The 12,929-nt window shown below is 36.8% G+C and overlaps 1 protein-coding gene across 2 annotated transcripts in view; it reads right to left on the bottom strand.

Moving 5' to 3' along the window:
* The window catches only part of Seipin (lipid droplet biogenesis associated protein seipin), a 250,872-nt gene that overhangs the window by 206,106 nt on the left and 31,837 nt on the right, over window positions 1-12,929 (bottom strand). For both annotated transcript variants that reach the window (XM_090375568.1, XM_090375569.1), the window contains exon 3: window positions 6,781-6,856. In XM_090375568.1, the coding sequence (XP_090231694.1) occupies window positions 6,781-6,856 (76 nt within the window). The remainder of the gene's footprint in view (window positions 1-6,780; window positions 6,857-12,929) is intronic.

Raw genomic sequence — 12,929 nt, 5'->3', positions numbered from 1 at the left:
TTGATTTGTGGACATCTGCTTATGTCCAAATTGCCTTTTAGAAGTATTTATTTGGTTTTTTCAGGCAATATTTTGAGCATGTGCATTTGTGCCCACTCCTGCAGCTGCAAGAGGGTGGCGTTTGCTCTTTGCTCTACAATCACTCATGAGTTACCTTTTATAAGGAAAATCATGTCATCTGCAAAGGCCGGGCTTTCAACGGGGCCCAGATCCAAGACATGAAATTCGTCCAGAACAATGTTCCAAAAGAAAGGGCCAAGGATTGTTACTATGGTTGATTTTAATAAATAATTTTATAATTTCAAGCTTCAAGGTGTCTTATTTTCAACATCTTTATTTACTATGTTTTAAATCTCTCTCTCTCTCTCAGGGTAATTCAGAGATTTTTTTTTTTTTTTTTGGCTGGTGCAGCATAAGCCTCAGGCTTCCTTGCACTATATGGATATTAATAATAATAATAAAAGACGTAGGTAGATATATAGATACATAAAAAACGCAAATTTTTAACTATATCTTTCTGTTTGTTCACTTAAAGAAGGTAGATTTCCAGGGGGGCGCTGAGTAATTTTTTTTTCTGAAAAAGGGAGCGGTAGGACAAATAAGTTTGGGAACCTATGGTCTATATCAGGGGTGGGCAACTTTTTTCGTCAGCGGGCCGAATGAAATTTTCATATCATGATGCGGGCCGAATGAAATTTTCGCATCATGATGCGGGCCGGAATAGATTGAACAATTTAATAAAAAAAATCAGAACCTAAAAAATGTTATATTACTTGAATTACCAAATTATTAATGTATTTTTTAAAAAAACATCTGAATGTCCAATTATCATTGAAAATGCAGCATTCGGCATCAATTTTTCTTTTTTTTTTTTAATTGGCTCATTTTATGGGCTATAAATTATATTAAATTAAAAATTGTAATAATTAGAAAAGGCATAAAACATAAAATATCTCGCACCAATATTATTTTTTTCAATAAGAAGTCAAACCCAAAGGAACTTCGTTCAATCGATGCTACAATAATAATTAGGAAATAACTCTTTGACGCTGCGTAGAATCACTTGGTTACTGTTGTACTGGACGCGATTCCCGATTGAACCGAATTAAGCCTAACGTTTACGGCGAGTGTAGTCAGGTATGGATTTTCTATATTTATGCGTTTACCGAGGGGGCCGGATTCAACATCGTCGCGGGCCGGCTGTTGCCCACCCCGGTCTATATGATTTGGGATCAGTAGGGAGTTTTTCAGGGTTTTTGAGAATTAATCTTAGCACAGCTTGTTTCCATATTTTTGGGAATATACCTTCTGTCATACAGTTATTATATAGTGCTATTAATTTATCTGGCGCTATTTCTGCTAATTTTTTGATAATCTCAACCTCTAAGAGATCAAAACCTGGGCATTTATTGTTTTTGGTTTTAGATAGTGCTATTTCTAAGAGGCGCCTCCGTAGCCAGGTGGAAAGGAGCAGCAGTGCGTAGCACACGCTTCTTGATTAGACCGGGGTTCGAGCCCGTCACCACCAAATACGGAGAATGCGGAAAGGTCAGGGAATGACCATCGCATATCCCGGAGCAATATGGCCTTAGTTGCTAATGCTCCTAAAAACCAAAAAACAACAGCTATTTCTTAGTCTTGTATGGTGAACAGACATTCAATATTGCCATTGTCATATTCAGTGTTTTCTTTTATAATGTTTAGCTGGGTGGGGGAATGATTCCCAGTTTGTCTGAATGATACTGTCTAGGATGTTATTTACAGAATCCACCCAACACAGGGTTGGGGTTCCATTTGGTTTGACAGTAGTTTTTAAGACATCTCCTCTTGGCAGCTTGTTGGTCACTATTCTGTAGACAACTCCCCAGGGGTTACTGTTAGCAGTAATTCCCACCAAGTGCCTCCAGTATTCCCTTTTCTTGTCTCTTATGAGGGCTGTATACTGATTCCTGAGAGTTCTATAAGAATCTCTCAGTGCATCCACCTCATTTTGTGACCAAGATGTTCTGGCTCTTTGAAAATGTCTCCTCGCCTGGTGTACCTACTTCTGAGTATAGTCAGTTCGGGGCACCACCAGGGAACTGTCTGCTTCCTCGGTTTTTTCCGTGGGATAGACAGGGTTTCCATTTTTGTTAAAATGTTTGTCGTATTCAGTGTTTGCTCGTCCGGGCTACAGTTGCCTGATCTAGACCACTCATTTTCCTGTTTTTGCAGCTCAGCTGCTGTATGTTCTGCAAAAATTTGCCAGTTTGCCTTTTTAAGGTTATACCTTTTGATATCCAACAGGGAGTGTTGGGTTTGTAATTGCCTATTTAGTTTGAAGGAAATGGCTCTATAATCTGATGTGGTCCAGGCTGGCTGGACACACCAGTCTGTGATTTTATAAGCTATTGAATTGGTGGCAAGAGTAACATCAATGTCACTCTCCCACATGGTACTGCTAAAAGTTGGGAGGTTATTTGGTTGGTTTAGCACTTGAAAGGGTGAGGTGGCTATAGAGTCTGAAAGTATCTGGCCATTGTGTGTGTGCCTGCTCTGTCTTCCGTATGGCTATGCCATAAGGCTGACCAGCAGTTGACATCAGCACACACTATGATATTTGCAGTAGGTAGCAAGTTTGTGACTACTTGTAGGTATCCAATGGTTGTGTTTATATCTTCCCCTGGTCTGGAATATAGTGAAATACTGTAAAACTGTCCTACAGCACTGGTGATATGGGCACACTCCCACTGGGGAGCAGAGGTGACCCACCTTTGGGACTGTAAGGTCAGTATTTTTTTTTTAACTACTATTGCTGTAGAAGGGACACCTGAGGTGTATTCTATTATTTTATAGCCTCTTGGGTATCCTTGAACCCTACCCATATGTGTGTAGAGCTCTTGGAGTACCAAGATATCTATATTATTTTCTTCCAATTTGAGTTTGATCTGATCTACAATGGCTCTTGCTCTGTGAGCATTCAATTGGACAAGATTTAGAACCCTAGTCACATTTATGTTTTCAGTCTGACCCATAGTTGGTCCTAGATTGTATAAATTTTACCGTTTTTTATAACAGGGGCATTTATCATCCTTGATACTATGTGCATAGTCAGTCAGTCAGCTGTGCTGCTTTGCAGGTAGCACATTTTGGCTGCTGATTTTTATTTTGGCAGTTCTTGTAATCGTGGCCAGTGACTGCACAGTGGCCACAGACAGGGGAATTCTGACTGCAGTCTCTGGCAGTATGGCCATATTTATGACAGTTAAAGCACTGCTGTACAGGAAAGAATTCCCTGAATTTATGGTTGGTCCAGCCAGCATAGACTCTTTGCTGTCCTTGTAGGTTTTTCCAAATTCTGGGTGACACTTCCACAATGATGTTGAATTGCCCAGTTCTTTTGTTTTTTGTCCCTCTTTTTAGAAGAAATTCTTTGGCAAGCTCATCCAGTTCCATTATATTGATAAAGTTTTTGTTGTAGAAATCCAACATAAGATCTCTTTCCACAGTTGTCTTAGAGATGTCAAATATAATAATGTTGGGGTTTCTGCCCCTTGGCTTTTCTGTTTGCAGTCCCAGTTTTACTACCTCTGGGTTGGTTTCTATCTTTTTAACATCCTCCTTATTTGTTACTTCAATTAAAACTCCATTATCTTTTATTTTTCTCATGTTATTCACTTTTATTTCTTTCAAATGGGGTTTTAATTTTGTCATGACAGTATCTCTGACTGCCTCACTGGATTTGTATGTAGAGTCAGGCTTAGCCTTTATAATGATAATGTTTGTTTAGTTTGTGATGAATCTGCTTTGGTGGCCCTTGCTACTTGGGCGTAAGTCAAAGTATTTATTTCTTTATAATTATTCTTCTCTTCAGTCACCGTTTCTACTTTTGCTTTCAATACTTTGCTTTATGTATTAAGTTCAACCACTCTATGTTCCAAAACAGACCAGCAGTTCACTATCTGCAATCTTGTTACAGATGTAATCCTATTTGTCTGTTTATAAAGAAACTCTTCTAGGAACAGTTTCATTTCTTTAATTTGTCTTATGGGATCCTCTATTTGATTTATAAGCTGAAATTTCCTCTCCTCCTCTGTTTTTGTTACCTATGGTTCTAAATTACCATTCTCCTTTTGATCTGTATTTTCTACCTGGTTTTTGCCTTTTCTAGCCTGTTTTACACTAAGGTGGCATGATTCTAAGTTTTCGTTTGTGATTTCTTCATTGTTTAGTGCCTCTATCCCACAATCAGGCAGGTCCTTCAAGTTAGGATCACGATCGATATTTTTTGATTTTTCAGTTTTTTCCTGTGAGTTTTGGTCTTTGCCAGAAGCGGATTAAGGTCAGTTGAGGCCCCGGGCACAGAAGAAAATATTGGGCCTCTTAAAAAAAAAGAGAGAGACATGGAAAATAAAAATACATGTTAACCATTTTTTTAAATAAATAAAAAATATTATGTACTATTAATGTTTTATTTCCAATAAAATTTGAATATAATATATGTATTATATTATATTCGCGTCTTTTTTTTTTCAGCCCCTGATAGATGTCGTTTCATTTTTCTAGCTACCATTGATAGCCTATCAATGAAAAGAAAAATATAAAATTTAATAGTCTGAATGATTAGAATACTAGAGAAGAGATTTTTTGTTATAGTGCAATAAATTAATGATTAATTAAAATTCAAAAATTGTTCATAAACTACGAAAATCCAGGCGCTGATGTAACAATAGGAATTAATTTTATCTTAATAATAATTTCAACAATATACGCGTATTTGCATATATCGTAAGTCTGCACTGCACTGCAGGAGAATCTTTGTAAGTACAAAGTAGCAAATACGATTCTATTGCTCCAATGAGCGGTAGCGTAGCCGCGCAGGGCCTATGGAGCGTAATATGTGTATAGTATGCAGTGTAATAATGAAAATAAGCGAATATAAACATACTATCAGGTTTTACCGGCGATTGTAAACTTGTATGTAATTAAAATTTAAAATAATTAAATGCACACAATATGAGAGATGCCAAAAGGTGTATAAGACAATATTTAAAATAATTAAATGCACAAGGCATAATACATTAAGAGTTTAATATCTTATACACCTTTTGGCATCTCTCATATTGTGTGATTATCTTCACAACTGGGCCGTCATGTCTGCAATACTAGGGTACCTGCCCACCCACTGATGATAGGCCAATAGTCTTGAAACATGTCTGGGTGGTGGTACTCGCTGAGAATAAGTAACAATAGTCTTCTCTATTAGTGAAGCGTTACTTATTTGAGGTAGTGCAATATCATGGCAACTCGTCGTGAAGGCAGAGCACAATATGAGAAAGAGCAAATGATGCCCACAACAACTACTTTGTAGTTTTTTAAGAGTTGTCTATGGTGTATCTACACACCGATATTATATAGTAATTAAAATTGCACATATGAAACCAAACTTGGTGTCATTATAAAAAAGTGTAAAGTTGAGGTTTTGAGGGACCCATCAGAAGTCGGGGCCCAGGGCACACGCCCGGTGCGCCCACCGTTAAATCAGCCTCTGATCTTTGCCAGTCAGTCTGCTGTTATTATAACGTTTCTTATATCCAGGGGAGTAATTTAAGGTATATTTTATCATCATAGGCCTATTAAAACCCAAGATGCAACGTTTTCCAGTTTTGGCGGGAAAACAGTCACACACAGAAAGGTACTCTTATACGTAAGAATATGTTAAATCTAAGTGAAATTTACATTTCCCCTCACAAATAACATGTATCCAGCTAATTTGATTGACAAATTTATCTCAATTTTTGGAATTTTGAGGCGTTGCATTATCGAAATCGGCAATAGTAGGATTGCTAACGCTGTAACAATCATACTGTGTGTAAACACATTCAAAAAGCCAACAATAGCTAAAAACAACTATAACTAACAAGCTTGCTTCAATAATAATAGTTGTTTTCATCTGTACACAGCATGCAGAATCCAAGTTTTATGGTTTTTGAAGCCGGAAAATCCAAGAAATCATCTCTGCCGCCGTCGGTTGCTATCCGCCGTTTACATCAAGTGGAGCTTCTCACAGATGAGTCCGTTCAACTCCGCATTCACAGTGCCACTCGACCTCAATCCCAAGCGAGACTATGAAATAATAGACAATTCCAGGCACTTCCACCACCGCCTATGGTTAGAGTCACTCAATACATTGAGCAATTCAAGAGCCATGAACCGCTGCAAGGGCATGAGACTGCACCCCATCTTGGAGACAACCGTTTTATACCTCAACAAGTGCTGGAGAAGAACTGCGCATGTCCCTACAGCAACAATGAATGCCAGTTTAATGATTGAATAACATGCCTTCACAAGCCTCACTGCACACATAACTGTATTCTTTAAGTTCAAATTCTGTTGAAAAAGAGACACGATTGTCTCGAAAGCTACAAAGTATTTATAATTAAAGATATTTTACTGGATTTATACGTTATCATTATTTCATTTTACTTACACTTGTACTTACACTTTCGCTTCTACCTGTGGCTGCTGTTAATCTATTAGTCTGTGTATGCTCCACCACCCTCCAAGGCTAACAGTTTTCCAATTCACCTAACACTCTCAAGAGCATTAGCAAATATCTTTGCTAATGCTCTCGACACTCAGTGAAATAAATCCCATCACTGTAAAAACAGTCTCTCCTGATAATATGATCTCGTGTGATGTCTAGTGAGCTAAGAACATCATGAAGTTAGCAGATTTTTGTCAAACGTTATTGAATGTGCCAAATTGGAGGGGGAAAAAAAAAAAAAAAGTTGCACATACCTAGCTGCCTATTGACTTCTGATTCCGGCATTTCTAACTCTAGCACGATTAAGTAAGACTGACCTCTGGCCAATAACTATAAAAATAAACAAAAAAAGTATACTCATTATATATATATGAAACACAAACAACAAACACACACATTATAGACAAAAGATGTACAGGGTGGTCATCAAGTTCTTAGCAATTTTTTAAAAAAATAAAATCTAAAATGAAACATCATGGGAGATTAAAAAAAAAAAAAAAATGGATAAAAACAATTAGCATATCAAACTGATTGTCTCAGTAGAACATCCAATAAGATGTCATTACTCCCCTGACGAAGGAATATAAAAGTGGTATAAAAATGGGTAAATATTAAAAGGCAAACAAAATGTTGAGCAAATGAGAATCTAAGAGTGTGCAGTGCTTTTACCAGGCAAAAGACAATGTTATGTATAGCTGACAGACTTTGAAAGGGTCAATCAGTGAGGTGTCAGAAGCTGGATGGTCAACATGGCATCAGAAGAATGTCAGAACAGGAGGTTTGATGGATCTGTTGACTAGCAGAGAAAGCTGATAGATCGTGACAGATTTCCAACGTTGTAACATGATTCCTGTCTGCACATGATCAGCAAATTATCCTGAGAAGTGGAGTTGCATTCTCACTATCTTTTGCTTCATCTACCTCTGACACCATTCCACTGTAGTCAGCATCTGAAGTGGTTGAGGGACCGATCTGCTTGGAGACAAGAATGGTATCATGTCACCCCACTGGTGACTAATCGCATTTGCTTTAAATTCAGTGACAGACACATGTATGTCTGAGATACACTAGGGACAGAGGTAATCCAGCCTGTATCAGGGAGATCATAGTCAAGTGGTCAAATGCAAGGGTACACATTAGTACACACATTTGAGTTGATCACGGTTCTAGCCAACATGACCACTAAATATAGTAGTATTCTTGTATTCTCTGTATCTTATCAACTTCTCTAACCCTATATGCCTGTTCTGGAGTATAGACATAAAACTATTTTATTCCAGACTTGCACTCAGAATCACAGTATGAGGAACCACAGTTGCAATAACCATTAACCCTCTGGTTGTTGTTGATGTGGTGACAGCAAGTCCTGCTGAAACCATTTTAAAACCAGTGCTTTTTCCCTTTCTACACTCCATCCTAAATATCACTCTCCAGCAGGACAATACCCACCCACATACAGCTCTCATGTCATAACAATGCTTCTATGGTGTTCACATGATTCTTTGGTTTACATTTTCACCAGATCTATCACCACCAGCCAAACACATTTGGGACAAGATGGAATATTCTTTGACCTATGCCTCTCAGCTTCCTACCATTGTTACCCAACTTACAGCACAAGTGCAAGAAGCATGTCTTGATGTTCATCAAGATGACATTTGCCAACATCTTTACTCTCTACTGCACTGTCTTGCTGCTGCTTATATCACTGTTCACAGAAGCCATACTTCATATTGATTTCCTTAAGCAAATGCAGTTAAACTGATGCTTTGCTGTATTTGCTAGATTGAGAGTAGGGTAGATGGCTGATCAAGTTCACACAACAAGTGTAGAATAGGTGGAGGCATTGTCGTGCAACAAGAACCAGAAGCTTTTCTCTCGAAATTGAGATCTAATCCAGGAAATGTGCTTCCTGAGTTAGAATGCAGCATTGACTCTCTCCCCACCAAGCACAAATTTTTTGTGAATCACACCATTTGTCACAAACACATGAGCAGCATCATCTTAACCCTGATCTAATGTAAACAAAAATCCATCCTCATTTTGAGAGGGTGATGGACACTCAATTCTTGGGTCATTGCAAACATCCTCACGTCCAACTTTGAACCACTCACACAAGCTCACTCACACAACCATTCACAATTCACACAAGCTGGTATGACAATGTTTCATCACCATAAACAGTTCTTAACGTTTCACACATTTCTATTGCAGATTACCCCAGTTTAAAGAAAAATTTTATGTCTGTTCACTGCTTGATTGCAAAATCGTGACACAGAATATTATTTCTAAGGGAACTGGTTGTTACTTGCAACCTGTCAGCCTACTGGACAATCTTTGTACCACCATCTGTTGGAGGAAATTAACTCCGATGTAGCATTTCCTTTTACTTTCACACTCAAACATGATGCAACAGCACCAGTCCAGGAACTTGACTGCCATATCTCATATGTATATACTCCAGAAAAGGTTAAATGGGGCAATTTCAGTGATAAGAAGTGAGAGTGTGAGCGTGTGTGTGCATATTTATGTATTTCAGAAGAAAAATATGAAAACATGAAAATATGAAAATATGAGTGTGATGCATCATGAATCTTAAATGCAAATAAAAATAAGGAAAGGACAGAAGGTAAAGGAACAATAACTAGCAGTGAGTTAATTCAAAGATAGGGAAAAGTAAGCTACTCTTGATAAAGAAAAAGGAAATAGAAAAGTGAAAGCAGCAACTAACAAAGAATAAAAATCTGGAAAGCAAACATATCAGAACATAATATATCAGCAACTATCAAAGGCTTAGGGCATAAAAAATTAAGTTCAAGGAATTTATTACTTATATCCAAATGGGCATTATTTAAACAAAGAATTCTGAATCAAGTCTTGAAAGCAGTCCTCATGTTATGCATAATTAAGCTCATTGATTAACCTCATAATTAACCTCATTGGTAATTATGACTTCATGTATTCAAGTAATTATGAAGTAATTACTTGAATACATGAAGAGAAGGAGGGAAAAAAAAATCAATCTAAAGCATATTGTAGAAGGAATGCACTCCTAAAATAATTTAGGTGAGGTAAAAAAAAAAAAAAAAGCCAATTAATAAAAATAACTATAATATATACAGTAGAATCCTGTGAAACCTGACTTGTCGGGACTGCACTCAGTCCAGATTAACTGGAAGCTATCTTTAACGTACCAGTTTTTATTTAAAGTTACTAAATAACAAAATTTTAACTAAATTGGTTTTTATATTAAATTAATAAAACAATATTTTAAAGTAAAAATTATAAAAAGTAAAAGAATATAGTAAATAAACAAAATACTATACAAAGCAATAAAGTTTTAATATAGAACATTATATTACACAAAATTAAACACAAAAATATTAACAACAGAAAACAAATAACTATTTTCGAGAAGTTTACTTGAAATAATCAATGTTCTTTTGCTTTAATTTTAAAACTTGCTTTAAAAATTAAAAATTTAAATAATCACCCCAAACTCACAGTAAAAGATAGGTCACCTCCTAACTTTTCATTAAGGCTAAGAGCCCTTGATTGAATGATTGGGCCTGAAAGAGGAACCCCTTGCTTTCTTTCTTGACAAAACCAAATGTATAAGGCCTCATCAAAATTTACATTTTTTGCATCCTTAATGGTAGCTCTATTTCCTAAGCTGTCTTTGGCCACCATTTTTGCAGAAAATGGTGATTGCTTTTCTATTTTTTTTCCCAATCTGAAACAGTTTGTTTTGCCACCCCTATATCAAGAGTGATCTTTTTTAAAAACTTTCAACCTTATCAATGCGAAAAAGCGAGTTCAGTTTTTGTTCCATCGACACGGTAAAACTTTTTTTTTTTGTTGCCATCTTCTGTTAACCCAAAACCACAAAAAAATAAAATTAAAAAAATAATAAATAAAAACAAGTAAAAACACAAAATAAAATAAAAACACAGTAATAACAAAGCAATACAGCAGGTAAAGAACAGAGGTAAGGTGTATGCATGGACAATGCTAACAGCAGCTGTCAAACTGAATACAATAACTGACTGATTTGTGAGCACTGCGGCACCCCAGCTATTTAAATCTAGATATACAGTGAACAGAATTATATGAAAGAATGCATGATTCGTCCCCTCTCCATCACTGATCATGTGCTAAAGTGCACCATCACATTTGCTCTTATCCAGTGCAGAGGGCTATTAGCATTAGTAGAGGCATATGATGCAAGAAAGCAAGCTTATGCAGCATCAGCCAAAGGAAAAAAAAAAAAAAAACACGCTTCCATTTCACCCCTCCGTTTGTTCCAACTGTCCAGCTCAGCCTTAAATTTATTTAGGCTATCAACTTCTACAACAAAGAATGGAAGTCTGTTCCACCAACCAACCACCCGCTAGCTAAAGGCAACTTCCGCACATTTATCCTACAACTGTCTTTCCTCAATTTGAATTTATGCCCTCTCAAATGATTATTCTGAGCAAGAGGAAGAATCCCATCAGCAATAGCATGCTCAAACCATTCAAGGCTTTATACACCTCAATCAGATCACCTCGCAAGTGCCTAGTCTCCAGACACTGTAATTTGCAAAATTTAAGCCTTTCTTTGTAAGAGCAACCCTTTGTTCCATTCACTAATCTTGTTGCCCTTCTCTGTACTCGTTCCAGCAGCTCTACATCCTTCTTAAAATGAGGACTCCAGACCTGTATACAGTAGTTAAGGTGTGGCCTGACCATTGCCTTATATAAGGGGATAATCACCTCCTTATCCCTGCTAGAAAAATTCCTGTATATCATGACAAGACACTATGAGCTAATCTTGCAAACCATCTGCACTGCTCAGAAAACTTCATATCTGCATGCACAATTACCCCCCAGGTCCTTTTCATTCTCTACCAATGTCAGTATTATTATCTGTCAGTGTAATACCACAGAGTTGATACGTTACTCTGGGGTTGCTGCTTCCCATATGATTCCTATTACTGCTTAGTATACATGGACTAGTTGTAGCCCCTTTATCCCTGCTTTTCTTGTTTACAATGATGTCGTTAATATCAACTTAGTTAATATAAAAAAAAATTTAGAACTCCAGACACTGTTGTATCCAGTTATCATCGTAAGGCAAGGCAAGGCATGACAACCAGGTTTTTTTTGTTTTTTTTTTTAGATAGACCTAGGAATGTTTTACACATTCACTTATATGCATGGTTAAGTGAGTAATAAGCCACATCTGTCCACCCCCTAAATCCGCCTCTGACTCGAGATATCATACTGGTCGCGAAAAATGCGTAACGCGCTCTAATCACACTACTAGTAGTGCGAGTGTGGGAAGCGCCTCTGGTAGAAGCCGCAGAAGACGTAAATTCTGTGATCAATCAAATTTACTGGGTAGAAAGTCGGAAAAACTGTGAGCCCATTGTTAAAATATTCACAGCTCACCACTGCATAATCCTCGAAGGAAATACTCAAAAACTGGCTGCTCAGATATTTGATGGCGCAAGTGTGATGAAAGGCAAGAAAGGGGGAGTTCAGACTAAAATAAAAGAAGTGTACAAAAATGCACATTTTATTCACTGCTATGCACACCAACTGAATCTGATGATGAGAAATGCAGCAAGTAGCACTCGAGATTCAAGAATATTCTTTTTCGAACATCATATTGATAAAAACATTTTTCTCGAGATCACCACAGCATCTCTGTTCTCAGAAAGCATGTGGACTGCCGTGTTGTTCGACCTTCCCCTACAAGATGGAACTTCAATATACGCACCATGAACAGAGTTTATGAAAATTTTGAATCCTTAAAAAAGTGCATGGAGGAACTACAAGTGACAGCAAACACAGATGAAATGATTTCAAAAGCAACTGGAATTTTGCACATCTTGAGTAATGAAAAATTCGAGTTCTGGTTAGAAATTTTCCATCAGATAATGCCTCACATGGAAGTTATTTATAATCAAATGCAATCTCAAGAAACTGAGGCAGTTAAAATACATGAATATATAGGAAACTTTAATCTTAAATTATAAGAGAAAACCTCATACCTTTATATTGTAGGACTAATTCTCTCAAGACTCAATTGCATATAAATGTATTCTTATATGAATTAGCGTACCATGTTAATTAAATCAATTTATTCTTTTTAAAAAAACTACGTATTAAAATCATCATGTATTCAATACTCATATCCAACCTAGCACATCGAGAATATTCGCGGAAAGTTGACAGCCATCAACCCCCCCAAACCAATCAATAACGTATACTAATATGAGAACTGAAATCATCTTGATAATCTTGACACCACGAAATAAATATACATCAATTTACAGATAACTGAAACTTGAAAATTGTCTACAACTTCCTAAAAATCTGGTTATCACGAGATCACTGTACATCAATTTACAAATACT

This window comes from Mastigoproctus giganteus, chromosome 6 (assembly GCF_048544385.1).
Source record: "Mastigoproctus giganteus isolate SK-2022 chromosome 6, ASM4854438v1, whole genome shotgun sequence".
Lineage (NCBI taxonomy): Eukaryota > Metazoa > Arthropoda > Arachnida > Uropygi > Thelyphonidae > Mastigoproctus > Mastigoproctus giganteus.
The sequence above is the reverse complement of the archived record's forward strand: the minus strand, read 5'-3'. Positions and strand labels throughout refer to the sequence as shown.